Here is a 19,795-nt window from a genome sequence, read left to right on the forward strand (position 1 = left end):
TAAAAGCATGAAAATGCAGCAAATTAATAAAAACTAAATATTTAAGGGCGCCATCAGCATTTAAAACTTAGTTTGGAGAACTCAAGCCAGTGGGGAAATAGGAGACAGGCAACAGGAGCCTGAAGCAATGCGAACCCCAAGCAGAAGCTCTCACAGAACAGAACAGAACCCCATGCACGAGTCGGGAGATAACAGAAGAGATAGAGAGCTCCTCCTTTGCGTAGGTGATGCTCCTTTGTTCTTTCCTTCAACAAAGTCTCGTGTCAAGTGCTGCTGCACATTCCTTGGGATCCACAGGGGAACCAAGGGGGAAACCCAAGTGGAAAACACGTTCTTAAGCGACAAAGCTGTTCATGTTTTCGCCCCCTTTCGATTGTCAACAAAGACCGACTGAATGAGCGCCTCGTTGGGCAAAGGAGCAAGTGGAATAATGAATTCCATTTGTCAACAAAAATTACTTTTGAGGGAAAGCCATTCAAGGAAGATTCTGCTCTCTCTCACTCGCGTGAGGTCTAAGCAGACAGACATTTAATAGCTCATAAAAAGAAAGGGAATTCCTTTCTCATTTATTATTTGGCAATGAATCATGGAAAACAATAAACAGAAAACGCTGAAAATGAGATTAGCGAGGGAAAAGCGATGACTGCGAGGGAAAGCAATTGATGAGCGATGCTTCGAAGGAGAGCAAACATCCTTCGATGATTGCGAATAAGCAGCAGGAGGAACTTTCTCGAAGGACGCAGCAGCGAAAAGTGAAAAATAGCATGAAAACAGATCTCACGACACGTCAATAATTTCGGATATTTTCTATAAATATAGGAAAAACGAAAAAACTGAAAGAAGGGAAAGAAAGGAAGGAAAATAGCCAAAGGAAAAGCAGTGTAGCGTAAGAGAACTAATAAATTAGCCACATGCCACGCAGCAGCAGCCAGAAACCAACATCGAAATGTCTGCGTTCTGTTCTTTGGTTTCTGATTTGATTTTCCTTTTGATTTTCACAGTAAATAGAAATGCCAGAAAATAAACACACACACACACACACACACTCAGCACAGATTTTTCTGCAAAAAGTAAATATTTAGTTGTGCAAAAAACCACAGAATAAATGATGAAAGGAACCAGGGATTTTGGGGTAAAGCGAAGCTGCAGCTACTCTTAAATGTTACCTTTTCGATGAATGTTCCAAGTCAACAAACAAATTCGACTGAAAACAGAATGCATTTAAATTATAGGAGAGATCTGCATGACAGCAGAAATTCAAAAACGAAAAATCACAAAAATTCTTCCCTTTATCCGTTCGCAAAATCTCATTAGAACCCATAATAACCGCCCCGTGCAAAGTGTATCCCCAGGAAATCGGATAAACAAGAAGAGGAATAAGTATAGAGAGACACAGAAACAGTCGAGAGAGATATGGAACGACGACTATCAAAAATCATCCGACATTCCCACACACACAGAAAAAAGAGAGCAAAAACAAAAATTTAAAAACTAGATAAAAGCAAGAGAAGAACCGGCAAAAGCCAGACAGACGACTATGGACTAAAATTAGTATGTGCTGCGGGTGTACACATACATATATCGATAGATACACACACAGCGAAAGGCCCGAAATAAATAGAAATAGACATTTTTCACATGAAAAAGCTGCCACAATTTGTCGTTTTTATCATAATTTTGATAGAACTCGGAGACACATTCGAAAAGAGACAAGTGCAGCGACAGAAGAGAAGGCAGTATAGAGGCAACAAAATACTGGAGAGAGAGCGTAGGGATATGGGCTAACATATTGCCTAAATGGCCAAAAAGATAGACAGGAGTTAAGGCCATAAAGAATGAGTGCAAACACATAGACACACACTCAGCCGAAGACAAATACAAAAATGGCTAAGAGGAAGATCTTCCCACCTTCCTCCAACTGCAGGAGAAAACTTTTGCTATTCCCACAAACATCGAATGTCTCGAAATGTTTGCTTGTTTTGGGCCATTTCATGCTCTAACATTCTCTCCTTCTCTCCGCTCCTTCTTCCGGAAAACTGTGTGTGTGTGTGTGTGTGTGTGTGTGTTTTATGGCAGCATTTATAAATGTTTTACTTCTGTTTAAATGCCCGCTGTGGGAATTGTTTGTGGGGGGAGAGGCCTCAACACTGACTTCAATGCGTGTGCATAATGTCGAGGAATTTCCTGTTTTAGCCAATTTTGATAATGGAATGCCTTATGAGGCGTGCACATTTATGGCATTTTCATACATTGATTCAGCTACATAGGGAATAGTAGGGGGAAAAGTAAAAGAAATTCCATTAATTAACCCAAAAACCTCATGGAAAATGCAAGTTAATTAATGCTTTAATAGTAATTGGAAAAGGGAGATGCCCCAGAGGGGCTGTGCAAATTCTTATTCACACATCCACCTCGAAACGAATTTCAATTACAAATATTCCCATATTCAGAGCCAGAGAGAGAGAGAGAGAGAGAGAGAGATGTGCTGTGCACCTGCCCGCAGCAGGTTAAGAGTGTACAACAAACTGGGGCCACTAAAAGCTTCAACCAATTCAAGCGCGCTTCAATACGGAAGCTCCAACATAAAATAGCCAGAAAATGGAGCAAAGGATATCCTCCAATGGAATGCGAGTGGATTTCGTGTGTGATGTGAGAGACGAGAGGCGAAGGAAAACCCACCACATAAAAACGCAGACAGTAATTGCATTACTCACTCAAAATAATGGCTCATTAGCTCAAAGGAAAGCAGCCTCGAAGAGGGCAAAGGGAATGGCTAATGGAAAGACTGAGGCAAGTCAAGGAGGAGGCCTAGAAGCGGGCATAGCCCGGTCAGCTTTAATTAGAAGAAGACTTCACTTTCCTGTCAGTTTCCACGCTCCAAAAAGAAAATCTTCTGCACAAAGGCAACACCCATTCCCCTTTGGGCACTTTCTTCCGCCCTTCTCTCAAGAAATTGTTTTTCTTACCTAACAAAAATACGCCTTTTGCCTGGCAGGAAAAGCGGAAAATCCAGCTGCCATCTTCTTGAAAAGGCAGAGCCCTTTGGCCCTTGGCCCGCTTCTCTGCCATGCAAAATAGCATGCCCCATGTTGTGGCACACGAATGTGAGTGTTTCTCTATGAGAGCCACTTGGCCACATGCATGAGCGATTTTCAGCAGCACACGTTCTTCCCTTACCCGCCTTCAGTCGCGTTGTAATTTTAATTTTAATTTTAATATAATTAACACTCACAAAAAGCGATAAAATGAATTCCCACAAAAACACACAAAAAATGCCCAAAATTGCGGCGACACGCCCAAATGATTATCAGAGAGAAAAGGCCGCGGGGGCAGCCTCGTAAACTCGCGATCTAATTAGCAGGCGACAGAAAAGGGAGACTCCACGCGACGACAGGACTCGGGACCCAGGACCCAACGAGGCAAGCTGCGCTTCGCCGCATGAAAGCGGCACATAATTCAGACACTTTATGTGTAAAAAGGACAACAGCAAAAAAGTGGAAATATTTTGAACGGGGAATGTTGGCAGCGCATTTATGGACTGGACATGCAAATGGAGTGAAATATTTGTAAAATATTTCTACAAAAAATCAAAAAAACTGTCAGTCATTCCAGCCATCAACATTTCAATCATGGAACAAGTTTTGCCACTTCAATCTGCGGAAAACAGTGGCCATCATTTCATTCGACATTTAAATCTGTGGAAAAATGGTGGAAATTATTTTAAAGCTACTTTATTTGTCATCAGAAGTATCCGCACCCGAGATCCGCGCTGGCAAACTGTATGACAGGCTTAAGTGGATATTAAGCAAACCCTCTCCTGGGGAAGAGCAGACACAGAATTTATGTTGCTCATTTTCTGTGTGGCGCAAGTTTGTGCCTGCCGCTTGCCGCTTGTGGATGGGACCACAAATTTGCATATAATAGGAGAATTTTCACCCAAAGAGCTGGAGGAGCAGCAGCAGCTGACACTCTTGGATGCCACTGGGAACACGGGGAGCTCACTCGGAGAGTGCCTCAGACATGGCCTGAATTAATAATGGAACCTTTTATGCGGTTCACGGCTCTCAGGCCTCTCTCTCTCCCTCTCGCCCTTTTGTTTAGCCCTTAAATTGTTACTCGAAATTTGTTCAAAGATTGGTATCCTATCCTCTGTAAGTATTGTCCCCGGCCGGAGTTCTGACCCCAAATATTTACCATAGAAATTAAAAACCACTTGAAATTGGTGTTTGCCCACAGCCACTTTGCGGCATGATTATGGCAATGTAAAGTACAATATATTGACTTGAAATCAGTGTCTGCACGCAGTGATTATGCCCCCCTTTACATATGTGAATAAAGAGTGCATAAATATGGCCCTAAAAACGATAAAATATACAGTGGAATTTCTCCTCTTTCAGCAGTTGCTCACCCAAAAATATGTAAATAAAATGCGTTGGGGTTGGAATGTATTTTAGGGGTTCACCAACGAGCGCAGCACTTCAGAAATTTTAAATTGAATTGCGATTTAACAAGCAATTTATTTGTGCAGATTCTTTTGTCACTTATCAGTGCGAAAAAGTGGGTTACCGAAATATATATGTATAGAATCCATTCAGCAATCGTTCCGCTGATAAGCGTGGGGTATCAGAGAGCAGCAGCCTAAGTGCTGTGGCCGCAAACAGAAAGCTTGATAAAGAATGAATAAATTCGGGAGTGAAGGGAGGGACAAAGAGTGGGAAGTACTGCCCCCTGCTGATGCTTACAGTAAGTATGCAGATTACAGAAGGAGAATGTGGGAGGGAGCGAGCGTGTCGTTGGATCTAATAGATACACGTGCAGCAAGTGGCATGGTACTAGTGGCTGCCAGCCAATAGTCATTAGATAAACATCAAAGCGTGGCATTCAATGAAACGCGATAGGAGTACGAGTGAGTGTGTGTGTGGGAGTGGTTGGCTGTGTAGGAGTGTGGGCTTAAAGCCAAAGTCAAGTGCAGTGATGGCCATAACACGCGAGGGCTAAACGGTATATATATTTAACAGAATGTACACGAAAGTGCCAGATAAGCAGCGATAATAGTTGCATGGATAGTTGCTTGGCAATGTCCTTCAGCGTGTCGGCTGTTCGTTGCCTCTCCTCAGCTCATGAACATAGAGCCCGCCTGCGTACAAGCCACAGATACTCTGTCGAATTTTATGGCCGCCTTTCCCATCCAGCCATTTGTCAGCTAAAATATTATTACGAGCCGCGGGTTATGCCAGCAATTTCCACAGGCATAACTTTAAGTTTTCTGCTGATGAAGCAGGCTCCTTCGCTGCCGTCGACGAGGACCCTAATGAGGTCTTCGCTAGTTTACGACCCCCTGCCACCCCAACGCCTCCAGCCTCTGGCAGCAGCAGCAGCAGGCCCAATTAGCCCCTCATCGTACGATAGTATCCTGCATACGATAGCATTAATTACGCATATAATCTTGCAGCAGTCTACGGCAAGGAAGGACAGGAAGGGAATGGAATGGAAAGCGATGGGATGGGATGGGATGGGAGAGGGAGAGAGCATATCCTTCTTCCATATGCAAATATTTTGTGGCAAAGCAAATTCAGCTTTTGGGTTCTGCGCAAAAGATTTCGCAGTCACTGATAAATGTGCGAAAACGTGCACAAGTTGGCAAGCCCCCAACCCAAGGGGGCGTGGGTGGGCTTCTCGCTAAATCCCCACCCATTATATGCAGATTTTCTGCGGCTTTTCCTGGTGCTTGTCTGGGGGTTAGGTCGTATGTTAGCCGCCTTGCGGGTGGTCGGCCTGTAAGGTGACTCTGCCAAATGGTTGCAGAAATTTGTTGATCAAACAATGTTTGATAGCACTCGTCGTCGCAGATTAGCACAAGTCAAGGCCCAGGCCCAGGGCTCAAGTCGAAAGATAGGAAAAGCCTTTAACAATCCAACTAATTCTTGAACAAACTTTGGCTTTTCCTCGGGGAATTAGTCGGCGACAAGTGGCCAGAAACTGATTTTAATGGAGCGCTTGAGCAGCAGAAAGCTCTTCAGCTTAGCACATGCGAGTACGAACGAAACTAAATGGGAAAGCGAGTAAGAACGACTCTTAAATAGAGGAAAAGCCAAGCCGGGAAGAGGAGCAGAACTGCAGCTGAAAACTGAATTTCAAGTATCACATACTAAGCCTGATTTAATGAGTGGCGACGTGGAAAAACTGACCCACATATCATACCAAATACACTACACACACTCGTGGTTTAATCTGCCGCTTTAAGCCTGACCTTTCGCCGCATTAAGTTCCAACCTGCAGCGGCAGTGGCAGTGGCAGTGTGGCATATAAATGAAATGGGTGTGTTTCCTTCCAAACGGGTGTATGAATGATGTACATATTTCCATTTGCATAAATGTCGCATAGTTGTTCCGTTTGCATGGATGCGGCTTATTCACTGCCGAAACATACACAGAAATAAAGCAGGACTCCAAAGCCTGAATCATTGCACTCGTGCTCGAATATTTCATCAAATATCAATTGATTGCTACGCCATCCTTTTGTTCCCTTTGGGGCCAAAAATAATTGTTTACAGAAACAGAGAGAGAAAGTCAGAGGGAGGGGATGATCACATACATATGTACATATGTAGCAACAGCCACGCCCCAGCGCCCTACAAAAGCCCAGACAAATAGAGCAAAAATCCAAAATCCGAGCGCAAGCCAAATCCGCATTGAAAAGGGAAGTGTCTGTCGAATTGGGCGGACACAGAGCGGGGAGTGGATACCCATGAGGGGAGCATGGAGAGAGGGGTACAACAGTGAGTGAGATGCTGCACACACACAAACACATTCCGCCGTGTGTGAGTATTGTGTGGCAGACCGAGTGGCGCCAATAAAAGTTTTCTTGTGCCGAAGAGAAAGAGCGGAAATTCGTTGGCATCCCCGTGACTTTATTTTGTGACGAAAGTTAAAAAAAAATTGAAAATATGAAGCGATCTTCCTCCAACCAGATAACTTTAGAAATTGGAGTTTAAAGAACGAAAACTATGAAGAATGTTCTGCAAACTTTATATCAAGAATTCAATTTAAGAGAGATTCTTCTAAAGGGCAGGCAATAAATAATGTTTTATCTCAATATCCCCCTCAATCTTCAGTCATTTTATCCGAAAGAGGAAGTGCAAGCTGTGTGGTTGAGAGACGGTTGAAGTCCAAGGGCCAAAAACGTGTCAAAAAGTTGAGTAAACTTTTGACTCGAATGAGAGTATGAGTGCTTTTTGTGTGTTCTTCACAATCAATGCTGCTTTTGTTCACTTTAATCAGTTAAAAAGAGAGCAAAAAGCAAATGCAAATTGACACACACATACATACTATGTACATACATACATATGTATGTACATTTGTGCAAATGCTGAAAGGTATATAATCCCGCTACAATGTCTCCCCAAAATGACGTGAAGAGCGTAGCAGTGGAGGGAGGAGCAGGCGCCGCTATCTTTGCACTCCCTCCCTGTCGCACTTTCTTCTGTTTGCCGGTGCTCTCCTACGCTCTCTGTCATAATAGGCAGAGCAACAAAAAACGTTCGCGCCGGCTTGTTCGGCCTCTCTGCCTCTCTCCAACGCCAAAACAACGGAGAATTTAATCATTTCGTATGCAATTCGACTCTGTCATGTAAAGCGAAATCTGAGAGGAAAAACAGTTGTATTCTTGCTTTGCCTTTTGATTCTCCCAGCTACGTTTCTTTCGCTGATTCATTCGCGTACAATCAGAAGTATTAGAGCTGATAAGCTTTAATTACCACAGTTATACTAGAGGCATCACACTCCCAGCATCATTATTGAATGATTCATTCATTTCGACGCGAGAAATTCAACAATTTACTCAATTTCAAGCCTGACCTGCTGTGAGAGGAAAGTGTTCTCTCGCGGTAGCGAAAAACAGTAATCACTCATCTATTAACTCTCTCAGGCCCACAACACCCATTCCATCACTGTCATTCTTCTTAATTCCATGATAAACATTTTTGACAGCTGTTTTATTTCATGTCTTTTTCTTCACCTTTGCCCAGAGTCTACGGAGCGGGGGAGGAGAGGTGCCGACGCGCAGGTGCCATAAAACAACATAACTACATAGTAACTCATGCAATTTCACTCGAAGAGAGCGCCAAAGCGAAGTCAGAAAGAGAGTTAAAGTTTAACTGAAGTTTGACTCAGACAAGAAGAGAGCGAGTGCAAGCAGATTGCGAAGAGAACAGCGGTCCGGGCCGCACATGTTCAAAGAAGAACGACAAACAGACTGAGAGACCGAAAGAAAGAAATAAAGCAACTACAAAGTGCGTGTACATATTCATATGTATGTACATATCTACTTATGTATGCTTGACTGTTTGTTTCAGACTGGTTCTTTGCATAAATTTTAATAATTTCAAATAAAACATGTGCCACAGCGCAGACACACACTCAAAAGCATATCCAACGAACGCACGAGGGGAGCATCTCCCTACATATCTATCTACATCTGTTTGTATGTAGAGTGAGTATATTTTTATAAATTCCAATACACCCGCCTATGGAGGCCTGCAACAGCTGCTCCCCCGGAGCGTAGGGTATGCCTTTGTCTGTATATTATTCGAATTGTTTTAATTTTTTGTTTTACACTTACCAGAGCAAAGGCCGTCACAGGGGCCAAACGCAGGCCTCGATGCCGACTGACACCCGAGGGACGCAGGAGGAGGCGGAAGGCGCTCACCACGGCAGCGCCGTTTCTGGACATGTTTCCTTCCGTCCGATTACACTACACTACACTACACTACAAAAACAAGCGCACTTCGAGGGGGTGATGGTGGGTGGATGGACAGCTTGACACAGCAATACGTTTGTTGGGGAGGGGGGGAAGTTGAGTGAATCACAAAAACACTGCGAGTGGGTTAAAGGGGAAATGAGTAAGAGTAACTGTTATTCCACGAACTCGACACGGAATTCCGATGTTGTTGGTAAGAGAAACAAAAAAAATACGATCCTATTTTCACGTTAAATTTAATCATTCTTTGAATTCTGTTCCAAAAGCCGTACGAATTTACACATAATTGAATTCGATAATAATACAAATATTTGACTCTACATTTAGTTTGAGCACTTGAACAAATGTATTTAATTTCAATGTCAATGGCTGCACAGCAATGCAACAAGCAGCAGCAACAACAACAACATCGAAAGCGAGCGCCAAAAAGGTGGAATGACAATGGAGGAGAGAATTACCGGTTTGGGCTGTGGGCAAACGAAAGGGCAGCGACTCTTCCCGGAGTTGTTTCACTTTTCTTTTAAACTCTGAACATACTCAGAACGCACAAAACAACAACCGCACAACGATTATCACTCGAACTATGAATATAGGACCGGCTAAAACTTATTGCACTTAATTATTAACAAGGCGGCTTTTCGGCTTTTCTCTTCTCTTTGGCACTCTCTTCGCCCACGACCCGGACACCGGCACACTCTTTTTGCACACGCGACGACGTTTTCTCGACTCGAAGTTGTCGCTAATTATCAAGTACCTGTTTGCACGTGCTATATCTATTATTCACTCGATTTCAAATAGATAATTGCATGTGCTTTTGGAGAAAAACCAGACGTAAACACTTAAGTCTAAAGTCGCGCGCGGAACTTTTACTAACGCTAGTAAGAGCGACTGAGTTGCGTTGTCTACGGCGGATGAAAGCTTTCTAACGGTTGTTTAGTCGTAGCAAAGATAAAAAACAATAACAAAAAGCTTCCATTGTGAATTGGCAATTTTCGTCGGTCAATATTGTGAATGGGCCATTTTCGACAATTGGAGAGAAAGACTCATTTATGCGTTGCGGGAGAGAGCGAAAAAACGAAAGAGAACGAGCAGTGTGACCGCAGAGCTATCGATAAAATACACCGACTAACTCCAAGATACCGAAATATACCTTCTCATTTTCTAAATAGACTATATTCCGCTGAAAATCACATTGTCTCGATTTTGATATTCTTTTTACAATTTCTAACAGGTTACGACATTCTGCAGTGCAGCTCTTATTTTATCCGATTCCTCTTTCAATAGTGTGCATAATTAGCTAGCCTTCAGCACTGCCTTTTATTGAATTACTTACAAAAGCATAGAAAAGTGGGAATAGAAGTCCATACATTATTGCAATGAAAATCAGGATGTAGCTAGACAGAGAGGTTTATAGCATGTGTGTATGTTATAATTTGTGAATAACAGAAAAACTAAACTCTAGGTGGCGTAGCTTGGAAATGTTCAATTTTAAAAGTAATCTAACAATTACATGCTACCTTAACAGGCCACACTATGGCCAGCGACAGATGGCTCATAAAGTGAGACAACTGCAAGACGTCGCCAGAAGCAGTTGAGTTTGTCCCTTAGTGATGGCGCCACACAAAATGTAGAGTTTAAATGCAATGTAAAATTAAGCAAGTTTTACCCGCCGCCCATAGAGGCGCCACTTGACAAGATGACAAAAAAAAAACTTGAGATGTCTCTCGTGGTATTCCATTTTACACTTGCAATAATGTTCGGCGTTTTATTATTGTCGCATTACCAATCTAAACTTGAACTAGTTCTCATATAACCTAGATACGCATATATCCAACTATACAATAGAGCTTTGCTTAGTGCTTAGGGTACTTAAGGGACTACCAACTAGAGCTTTACAGTTTTACTCGCACATTTCATGCTGCTGCTGCATGGTGCAAGCGTGGCATGCATGGCGCTGCTTTGCATGGAGTGAGTGAGTAGCTTAGGCTTAAAACATTTTACAACTACACTTATGGGTTAGAGCAGCCTTATCCTTATCTCTAACAACTACAAATCCTAAATGTAGATAAGTATGTGTGTTGGTAGGGTGTTTGTAGCACTCGTTGGCTCCCTTTGGGGCAAAGGATCCCGTCACAGTTTTGGCATGGCTTTTACAGTTACAGATAAGAGTAGAGTCGAGTAGAGAGTAGAGAGTGTCCATGGATAGCATGCAGAAGTAAAAGGTGCTTTTGATTTGAGTCTTTAGGATGCATTCAAGCGTCGAAATGCTGTCTGTCTGCGTGTGTGTGTGTGTGTGTGTGTGTGTGTGGAGTCTCTGAGGTAACAACAAAGTACAGAAATCATAAAATACACACGATATGCACACATAAAACTTAATTAGTTGCGTTTAGCAACTAATAATAATATTAATAATAATGATTTACATTAAACATTAAACAACTAACAAAGCGCATTTATGCATTATTTATATTCATGATGCCACACTCTCTCCGCCTCATATTCCGAATGTTATTTATGATAATTTATAATGCACGCGCTCGGGTCATATTTACACAACAGATTTGCACACACACACGCACACGCACACGCATACCTATGTATGTGTGCATGTATCGTACAAACTTGCCACTGACAACTGCAGCAGTGACATTAATTAGCTGCAATAGCAACAAACAAAAAGATTTATGCATTTTAAAAGCGCCGACTAACTAATTATGTAACTTTTTTCATCTTATATTTTATGGTGGCTTTCCCTTTCCCGTTCCCTTTCCCAGATTTGTTTTCCTTTTTGCGTCTGCCATCAGTTGTGGCGTCGACGTCGCTGCTGCCAACTGGCGCCGCTGTCCTCGTGGCTGCTGCTCTCTTTGGGCGCCGCCTCCGCCTCCGCCTCCGCCGCCACTGCCAGGTGCAGCCAATGCAACTGTTTCCTGAGTTTTGCCCGCATTTTGCGATACTTTATGCCTCCTGCGCCGCTGCCTGCGTATCCTCCTCCTCCGCCAAACAGCTGCTATCACGTGCCCGTCGACAGGTCCTCCTTGAGCCACTGAGGAATGGGCCGCGAGCCGAGCTTCTTCAGCAGCTTCACCAGCGCCGTATTGTGATTCAGATAGTATCTACAGGGCAGGGGGGGAACAGAGGAAAACCATTGGCTGGATGAGTGGCGTTTTTGCCAGACAAGTGAAGAAGCTTTCAACAGGAATTAGAATTTCAAATTTCGCGGTTTCTCTCTCGGAAGAGAAGAGTCAAAGGCTGGAGCTTAAATCTTTCATAAACTGTTATCTATTCATAGACGTACACTCGAACCCAGTCATATTCCTAGGGCTTCTGGCACTACTATTACTGGTTTCACCCACTCAGTCGCACAACTATTATTCTCCTTCGACCATCTACCACCTCCTCCTACTGCTGTAATATATTTTGCCCATTTAGTGCCGTTGAATGCCTCACAAAGTAGTTCATCTGTCCACCTCGTCGCATGTCTCGCATGTTGTCGCCCCAGAAGTGTCCTCCGTGTGTCCTCCAGCAAATCGTTTCCCCTGTCAGCTGACAGCTGGCACACCGAAATCGCAGTACAGCAAAGTGCACTTTTAGCGGCCGCAAAGTGCCACATTTCACATCCCTTTTCCCCGCCTCCAAAAGCAGAAAAAAAGGCAACCAGGAGAGAGAGAGAGAGAGTTGGAGCCAGGAGCCACCCATATGTGTTCATTAATCCTTCACTCAAAGCAGCAGCAGCAGCAGCAACGCAGCATCTCTCCACTCCCCCCTCAAAAAACTCCTCCAACTCCTCGTGTCTGCCCCAAATCACACTCCTCACACCTACGGAGCAAACAGGAAAAAAACATCTGACAACTGGCAACTGGAAACGGAAAAGCAAAGGGTCCATCCCATACCATCCCATTCCACCCCCTTTTGTTACTGCCTTTTTTGTGTGTGTGTCGTTTTTTCTGCTCCTCCTCCAGCTGTCGAATGGGGCATTTGTTCGATTTTACTCACCGCTGCAACAGCTTGCCGCTGCGCTCATCCATCGTCGGGTACTGGCGTCCCTTCGATTTGCCGAGGCATTTATTGCGCTTCTCGTTGAGCGCCTGGCAGTAGAAGCCCTTCTTCACGTCGTAGCGCAGATGATTTGAATAATCGAGCAGCGGCTGGACTTTGAGGAAGCGCTGCAGCTCGTTCATCACATCGATGGGATTCAGGCGGAGCTGGTCCCCATCGATGATGTGCACCTGCTGGGCGGGGTAGTAGGCCAGCCAGTGCTCCAAGTGCTGGGCATATTTCCCCGGATTGAGGCAACGATTCCTCAGATCCTTGAGGGCCCTCGGTGCCGAGTCACTTGCCGTTATGACCTATGAGGAGAGTGGTAGAAAGAAGGATCAGAATCAGCATCAGCATCAGTAAGGAGAACACATGTCTGAGGCTGAGCTGTCGAAGCTGTCGGAGCAATCTGTGGCATGTGCCTCGTGTGGGTGGGTGCAAATAGAAATGCAATCCGCAATTGGAATTCAAATGAAATGTGCCCCCACTTGCCACAGCAGCTCTGCTGCATGTGTGGCATGTTGTTTGCCAACGAAACTCAAATTAAAACCGAAAATTTCATTCATTTTCTTTGTTATTTTTGTTTCTCTCGATTTGTTTTTTGAGGTAAGCCTGGAATGCATTTTTGTGTGTGTTGCTCTTGGGAGTTCGATTTTGAATCACTTCTTACCTGATAGAAACTATAATTATTGGCTATCACATCGCCATGCGCCCGCTGGTGCTGGTACCAGGAGTACGCCCTCTTGGCTGGCGATATCAGAATCGTCACAATCTTGGCATGTGGCAGCAGGGCATGCGTCCGCTTGGGCACTGCCTCGCCGTCAAAGTACGTGGCACTCTTCTCGAACATGTAGCGCGGGCTGCCCAGCTGCGTGGGCGTCGGGGAGCTGCTGTTGGGCATGGCCATTGTCTCGCCCGAGGGAAAGAAGTCCATGTACCAGTCGAGGCCGCGATAGTAGTTGTTGCCATTGAAGAACTGCACCTCCTCGAAGGTGTCGGGGGAGGCAATGTTGCTCGCGATGCTGCCGTGCATCGAGAGGAATGTGTAGAGGGCGGTGGTGCCCGTCTTCTGGGGTCCAATGACCAGGAACTTGGGCAGCGAGTCACAGTTCTTGGTCTTGGACCAGATCTTCTTGTGTCGCGCATCGTCGCAGGGGTTGCCCCACACGGGATCCACCTCCTCGGGGTGCAGCTGGAAGTACATCTCCGCCAGCTGGATGGGCGGTGCCGAGGCCAGCTTCAGGTTCGTCCAGCACTGCAGGAACTTGATCACCGACTGGAATGTGTAGAGAGCGAGCCGATCCGAGCCATAGTTCGACATGTGCGTCATGAAGATGTTGATCGGATTGTAGACGATCGTCTGGAAGAGCTCGCCGCCCTGTATCGACTCGTCCAGCTTGTCCCTGCCCCCGGGATACCGATCGATGTACATCGTGTGGGTGAACAGGCCACAGGTCTGCCGCGGCAGCACCATTATGTTCCTGTGGATGAACCCACGCCGCAGCCTCGCTGGCCGCAGGTGCGGATACTCCTCGGTGGAGGTGACCTTCACGTTCCACACCTTCTTCCAGGCCACGTAGAGCAGCTCGTGGGCGGGATAGACGCCGGAGTGGTGCGGCGAGATGGAGTATCCCGAATCGGTGGGTATATTGTGGTCCATGGCAAAGGCGTAGTTCAGGTGCATCTCGGCCATAAGGAGCGTGAGATTGTCGTAGAGATGCGGCTGCTGGTGCTTCCACATGTGCGAGAACCAATTGAATTCCTGGACATTCTGCAGCAGGAAATCATCGCCGAGATTCTCCTCCCGCGTCCCATGGTGGTAGTACTTGCCCGAGAACCCGAGATTGAACTTGAAGCCCGGCACCATGGCTGCAATGTTCTTTTGCGTGGCCACCAGAGCACGCACATCGTCGGGCCGCAGGCGCGTGCCCTTCTCGCCCACAAAGATGTCGTCGATGTCCACGAGAATCATCCGCTCCAGGTTGAGGCTCAGCTGTCCGTGACTCAAGTAACTGAGCGCGTCGAGGAACACCAAGCGATGCAGCCAGAAGCGCAGGCTGCTCCCGAAGAGCACCCGCTGGATGCCGTCCAAGTGCCCGCGATCCTGCAGCACTGTCGTCAGTGGCAGCTGCACCTGCCCCACACTATCCGCCGGATACTCGTTCGTGTTCCGCTGTGCCCACTCCACGGGCTCGTAGGTGCTGTGATTGTGCTGAAACACCGCCCAATCATCGCCGGGCAGGGCTCCCCATGCGGTCTCCCCCGCACGCGTCAGTCGCAGCACAGAGGATCCGGGATTCAAGCTTGCATCACGAAGCCGCAGGTTCGTGTTGACAAACAGTGGGAAATCCCGCAGCTGTGCCCCCACCAAAGTCTCTTCGCTGGGACTCAGAAAGCCCACAATGCCAACGGCATACTCGCGACAGTACTTGTCGAGCAGCTCCCGATTCCACTTGTCCATGTTGAGGTACTTGTCCAGATTCTCAAACACAATCACGCCATAGCGCCCCTTGTCGAGATTCGTGAGCACCGGGAGACTCTTGCCGGCCACTTCGATTTTGTATCTGCAAAAAGGAGAGGGAAAAGAAGAGACTTTAGTTATAGATATCTAGATTCACAGTTATAATTCTAGTTCCCTCTTCTGCTAGTCTTAACCTCACTTATTCATTCCACACCGTTGACACATCTACGCTCAATAACTGTCAAAAGAGTGAGAGCGAGAGGAAGCAAATACGGGTTAGACAGGGATGTCAAGAGAATGGAGCTGTCAAACGTGTGACATTCATTGAGGGTGTGTGCGGATAAATGAGACGGCAGCATATCCAATATCCCTCTCTCTCCCGCTCTTACTCCTTACGAGGCTGCATTTGACATGCGGCTGTCAGAAGCTGTTTGCCGTGACACACACGCACTTGGCAGTGGGGATTTCCCACTCTTTAAGAATAGATTGTTCTGTCACAAAAGCAGAGACAATGAATGACTGAGAGCTCCAGCAATATAAATCCGAGTGCCTGACTTTAACAGCTGCCATAATTTACAGCGAAGCGAAGCACCCAAAAAATCATTCATTAATATTCATATTTCAGTCACCAGTCACCGCACACTCCATGTGCCACGCTTTGTGGCATATTCACTTGCAATTTACATACTGGACAGAGAGAGAGAGGGCAAAAGAAGTGGCCCCTCGGCGCAAAAACCTCGGCAATAATTACATTGAGAGCATTCTGCATAAATATTGAATGGCCTTATAAATAAAATCAATTTCAATATTATTATTACTATTATTTCTGTTTTCCTCATGCGAGCACTCCTCCCACTGCCCCCTAAATGTGGTCCCCCAGTGCCTGGCTGCTGCCGCATCGGCTGGCCCGAATGCTTTGGTTCGTGCGTAAATATTTTGCATAAATATTAAAATATTTCCACTGATATGGAATTTCCAATTGATTGAATTTCATGTTGTCTACCCCATGCCACAGCCCGTGTCTGTGGATACATTGCACACACTCACACACACACAAGCACGTATAAGCCCACACAAACACACACACGTGCGTATGGGTAGATGTATGCCAAATGTCGGTTTTGGCTTTGGTTTTTCCTGCCTGCATCCTGCATCATGCATCCTGTATACCCGCCATTTAGCGGACTTTAAAGCTAAACAAAAACAGAAACCAAAAACCCAAAAACCAAAACCGATGCCAAAATTCAGCGATCAGCAACAGCTACAAAAACCTTATTCAATATGCCAAGCGGCGCTTCAGCCGTGTGCCGTAAAAACCCAACCGAAACGGAATGCTAAAAAATAAATAGCGGAAAGGTTACGTATACGTAGCGTGGCTGCTGCCATTGTAAACATTTTTTGTTGCTGCCGATGCCGAAGCCATCGACGAAGCATATTAAAAATATTTGCAGGCGCCCCCACAGAATCCTGCCTCCGTCCACAGCTGCAACTGCAGCTGCAACTGCCGCTGCATATAAAAGTCATAAAGCAAAACAGTTTATGTGTGCCCGAATGTGGTGCTCCATCTGAACCCATCTGATGCCGCCGCGTGCCACTTGCCCTGGCATGTGGCGTGTGGGTGGGCCGAGGGTGTGGCATATTATTGATAGTTTTGTGCGATGGGCCTGACAAAAAACGAAATGACTTTTGGCCTTCCACCAATGCCCTCCCCCTCCCCCACACGAGTCTTTTTCTGAGTTATGAGAGCTGACTGGCAGTCCGTGGAGGCGGCAGGGAGAGAGGCAACCATTCGGCAGAAGGTGAGGCTGCTGGCTACTGGCTGCTGGGGAGTGGGGTAAAACGCTGACATACTGCATGCATTGCATATTTTATGGCGCGTCAACACGAGACCATGTGTCACCCCATGGCAACGGGGGTGTCACGAGGGGTTACGGGGGTCGAACTCTGCCAGAAAGCCCCGTCAAAAATGGTCATTTATGTTGCGCGCACACACCAGGATATTGAAAAATCGCACGCTCAACGACAGCTTTCTGGACAATGTGTAAAAAACAAGAAAATGGCGAAATTCTATAAAAGCGCAGGGAATGTAAATGCTTCGTACAGAGAGAGAGAGTCGACGAGGGAGTTACCCTAGGGAGAGGGTTTTTTTGGGGGCAGTTTGAGGAGTGTCCATGGGAAGTTATGGGAAAGGAAACTCTAATGAGGGGACTAAGGAAATTGAGGGAAGATTAAGTGAAAAGATGGGGTGAGTGCCCTTACAAATTGGGAACTGGGAATAGCTTGAAGTATTCGGAATAGAGAGCTACCTTTCAGCTACCAATTTCATATGCAATTTTCTGCCTCGGAAACCCTTTTCTTATTAATTTATTCTTCTTTATGCAGAGAACCAATGCAATCTTTTTGGAGCCACCATCTACAGCGCAAGAGATTCCCTTTCAGGTATTCTTTTGATATAAAATCTGCAAGGACAAACCCACAGCCAAGTCCAGCATGCTCTCCACCGCTTCATGCAAATGATCCGCAGAGTAGCGTGGAGAATGTTCATTGCATACTTTTCAGGTGTTCAAGAAGGACAAGATAGAGGCGGGGAAAATGGGAAATGCAAAGGGTGCGCAGCGTTGTGCGGTGAACTGGCTTTAAAGTGAAAGTCCTCTGCTAAGAGCATTAATTAAAGCGTTTTATTTGCACAAAATGTTTGTTTAATTAACTATATAATGACACGTTTCCCGCCCCTTTCCCTGCCCCACCATGCATATTTGCATGTGTGTGTGTGTGTGTGTGTTTTTATTTGAAATTTAATTGCCAGCGAAAGAGCCAGAGGGAGGCAACAGCGGGAGACGTAGGTTGAAGTTCATTTACAGGCCCGCAGAGGATTTGCCTTAAAAACCCATTACCGGGTATTACTTGCAAGTAAATAAATGTTGGGGTTGCTGTTGTTTTCTTTTCTCACACGTCGTACAATCGTACGCTGAGCCGTGCACACACTTATGCGATTCAGTGTGCCGCTGAGTGTCTGCCGCTCATTTGTTTGCATTTGTATGGGGTGTTAAATTATCCTCGGGATAAACGTAAAACGTAAAAGTGTAAAATGCCTGGCGTTAGCGAGCGAGCTTGCTGCTCCTTCCACGCAGTCTCCACTCTACTCTCTCTCTGGCTGTTTGACACACACTTTTCATGAATTTAGTGTTTGGAGGAACTTGGAGAGGTGTTTGCTATGAGGAGAGGCAAGCATTTCTTGCATTCTTCTGATTTTTGAATAGTAATGAACAGTATATTTCATTATAGCAATCCCACTTCACACAAGAGGAAGTTTTTGCCTCCCATCGTAGAAGAAATGCATTCAAAAATCCATTCTTATACCCTCAAAATATTATTTCGAGTATATTTTTATATTAACTATAATATTTTTTGCGTTAAACTTGTTCCAGTTCGATTTTACAATAGTCTTGGCTAACTTTGATCTAAATTGCAGCTGCCAAAGCCTCCAATTGCTTCACATATCAGTCATAGTCCAAGTCCTGCCACTTCTTTCAGGGTATCTGCAGTTTCACTCACAGCAAACTATAATTTTTCTTTCTATTTCCCGTTTGTAGTTGTTGGATGTTTCCTGCTCGTAGTTGCACGCTGCTTTCTCCCCGTCTCTCTGTCTGTCCGTCTGTCTGTCTGTCTCTCTGCCTGTTTGTTTGTTTGTTTGTGCCTGTGTGTGTGTGTTGTTGTTTCTAGGATTCCCCGTGTCGTCGGTGGGGGGTGTGGAGGTGTGGGATAGGTCGCGTGTGGAGTGGAAGGTGCTACTCCGCTTGTCGCTTATGCAACGCATTAAATGAGCTTAGTTTTAGTTGACTTCCCCACTGCCACTTTGGCTTACACGGCGTCTCGTGTCTCTCCCCTCTCTTCCGCGCCTTTCCGGCGTAAACAACACCCGGAGTATGCTCCCAGGGAGCTCCCATCGTGTGTTGTAATTTCATTAGAGCGCTTTGGGGGCGGCTACATCTTCAGTGCCGGCATCTGTGCCCCAAACCCCGCCGTTCCCTGTTGATATTTGCTTCAGGAAATTAAGCTGCAGGGCGTGTGTTTGCCACAAACAGAGCAGATCCTGCAGTGTGATAGGAAACCTTTCCTTAAGCGAAGAAGAACTCCATCCACAATATTTATTTGGTCATGTCTTAGAGCCCGTCTAATGTGTCTTTTGCACCTTTTTGCGACCCATGTCCAGCCACCTTTTTGGGCTGCTTTTTGAGGCACAGTCTGCCATCTTTTTTGGGCTATTTATATCTGCTCTTTGAGGCTCCGAATGGCTCCTCTTTTCGACCCGCGTCTTGGACTTTTTCGTTGCCCTGCGGCGTTCATTCAGTTGCTGTGATCCTTGGCCATAAGGAACCCTACCTTTCCCCTGCCTCTTGGGCTGTGTGATTAATGATGCAATTAGCAGGGGAATACTCGTAAGCCAAGGCCCTGCTCTGATTATTTGATTAGATGTGCAGCAGACACAGCTGCCCTCCAATTAGTTGGAAGGCAAAGTTGCCTCGGCCCCAGCGATTGATT

At 45.7% G+C, this 19,795-nt stretch overlaps 2 protein-coding genes across 3 annotated transcripts in view; both read right to left on the bottom strand.

Moving 5' to 3' along the window:
* Positions 1-9,672, bottom strand: part of LOC117893061 (calcium uniporter protein, mitochondrial) — a 43,892-nt gene extending 34,220 nt beyond the window's left edge. Inside the window, exons 1-2 of one of the 2 annotated variants that reach the window (XM_034799461.1) lie at positions 9,216-9,672; positions 8,620-8,873 (exon numbers count right to left, since the gene is read on the bottom strand). In XM_034799461.1, coding sequence (XP_034655352.1) covers positions 8,620-8,730 — 111 coding nt within the window. In that variant the 5' untranslated portion in view covers positions 8,731-8,873; positions 9,216-9,672. The remainder of the gene's footprint in view (positions 1-8,619; positions 8,874-9,215) is intronic. The other variant, XM_034799462.1, reaches the window with a different exon arrangement.
* An 817-nt stretch (positions 9,673-10,489) lies between these two features.
* LOC117893058 (bifunctional heparan sulfate N-deacetylase/N-sulfotransferase) overlaps positions 10,490-19,795 on the bottom strand; it is a 57,379-nt gene continuing 48,073 nt past the window's right edge. The window contains exons 4-6 of the mRNA XM_034799459.1: positions 13,463-15,356; positions 12,751-13,103; positions 10,490-11,870 (exon numbers count right to left, since the gene is read on the bottom strand). Coding sequence (XP_034655350.1) covers positions 11,768-11,870; positions 12,751-13,103; positions 13,463-15,356 — 2,350 coding nt within the window. The 3' untranslated portion in view covers positions 10,490-11,767. The remainder of the gene's footprint in view (positions 11,871-12,750; positions 13,104-13,462; positions 15,357-19,795) is intronic.

Source organism: Drosophila subobscura, chromosome J (assembly GCF_008121235.1).
Source record: "Drosophila subobscura isolate 14011-0131.10 chromosome J, UCBerk_Dsub_1.0, whole genome shotgun sequence".
NCBI classification, from domain to species: Eukaryota; Metazoa; Arthropoda; class Insecta; order Diptera; family Drosophilidae; genus Drosophila; species Drosophila subobscura.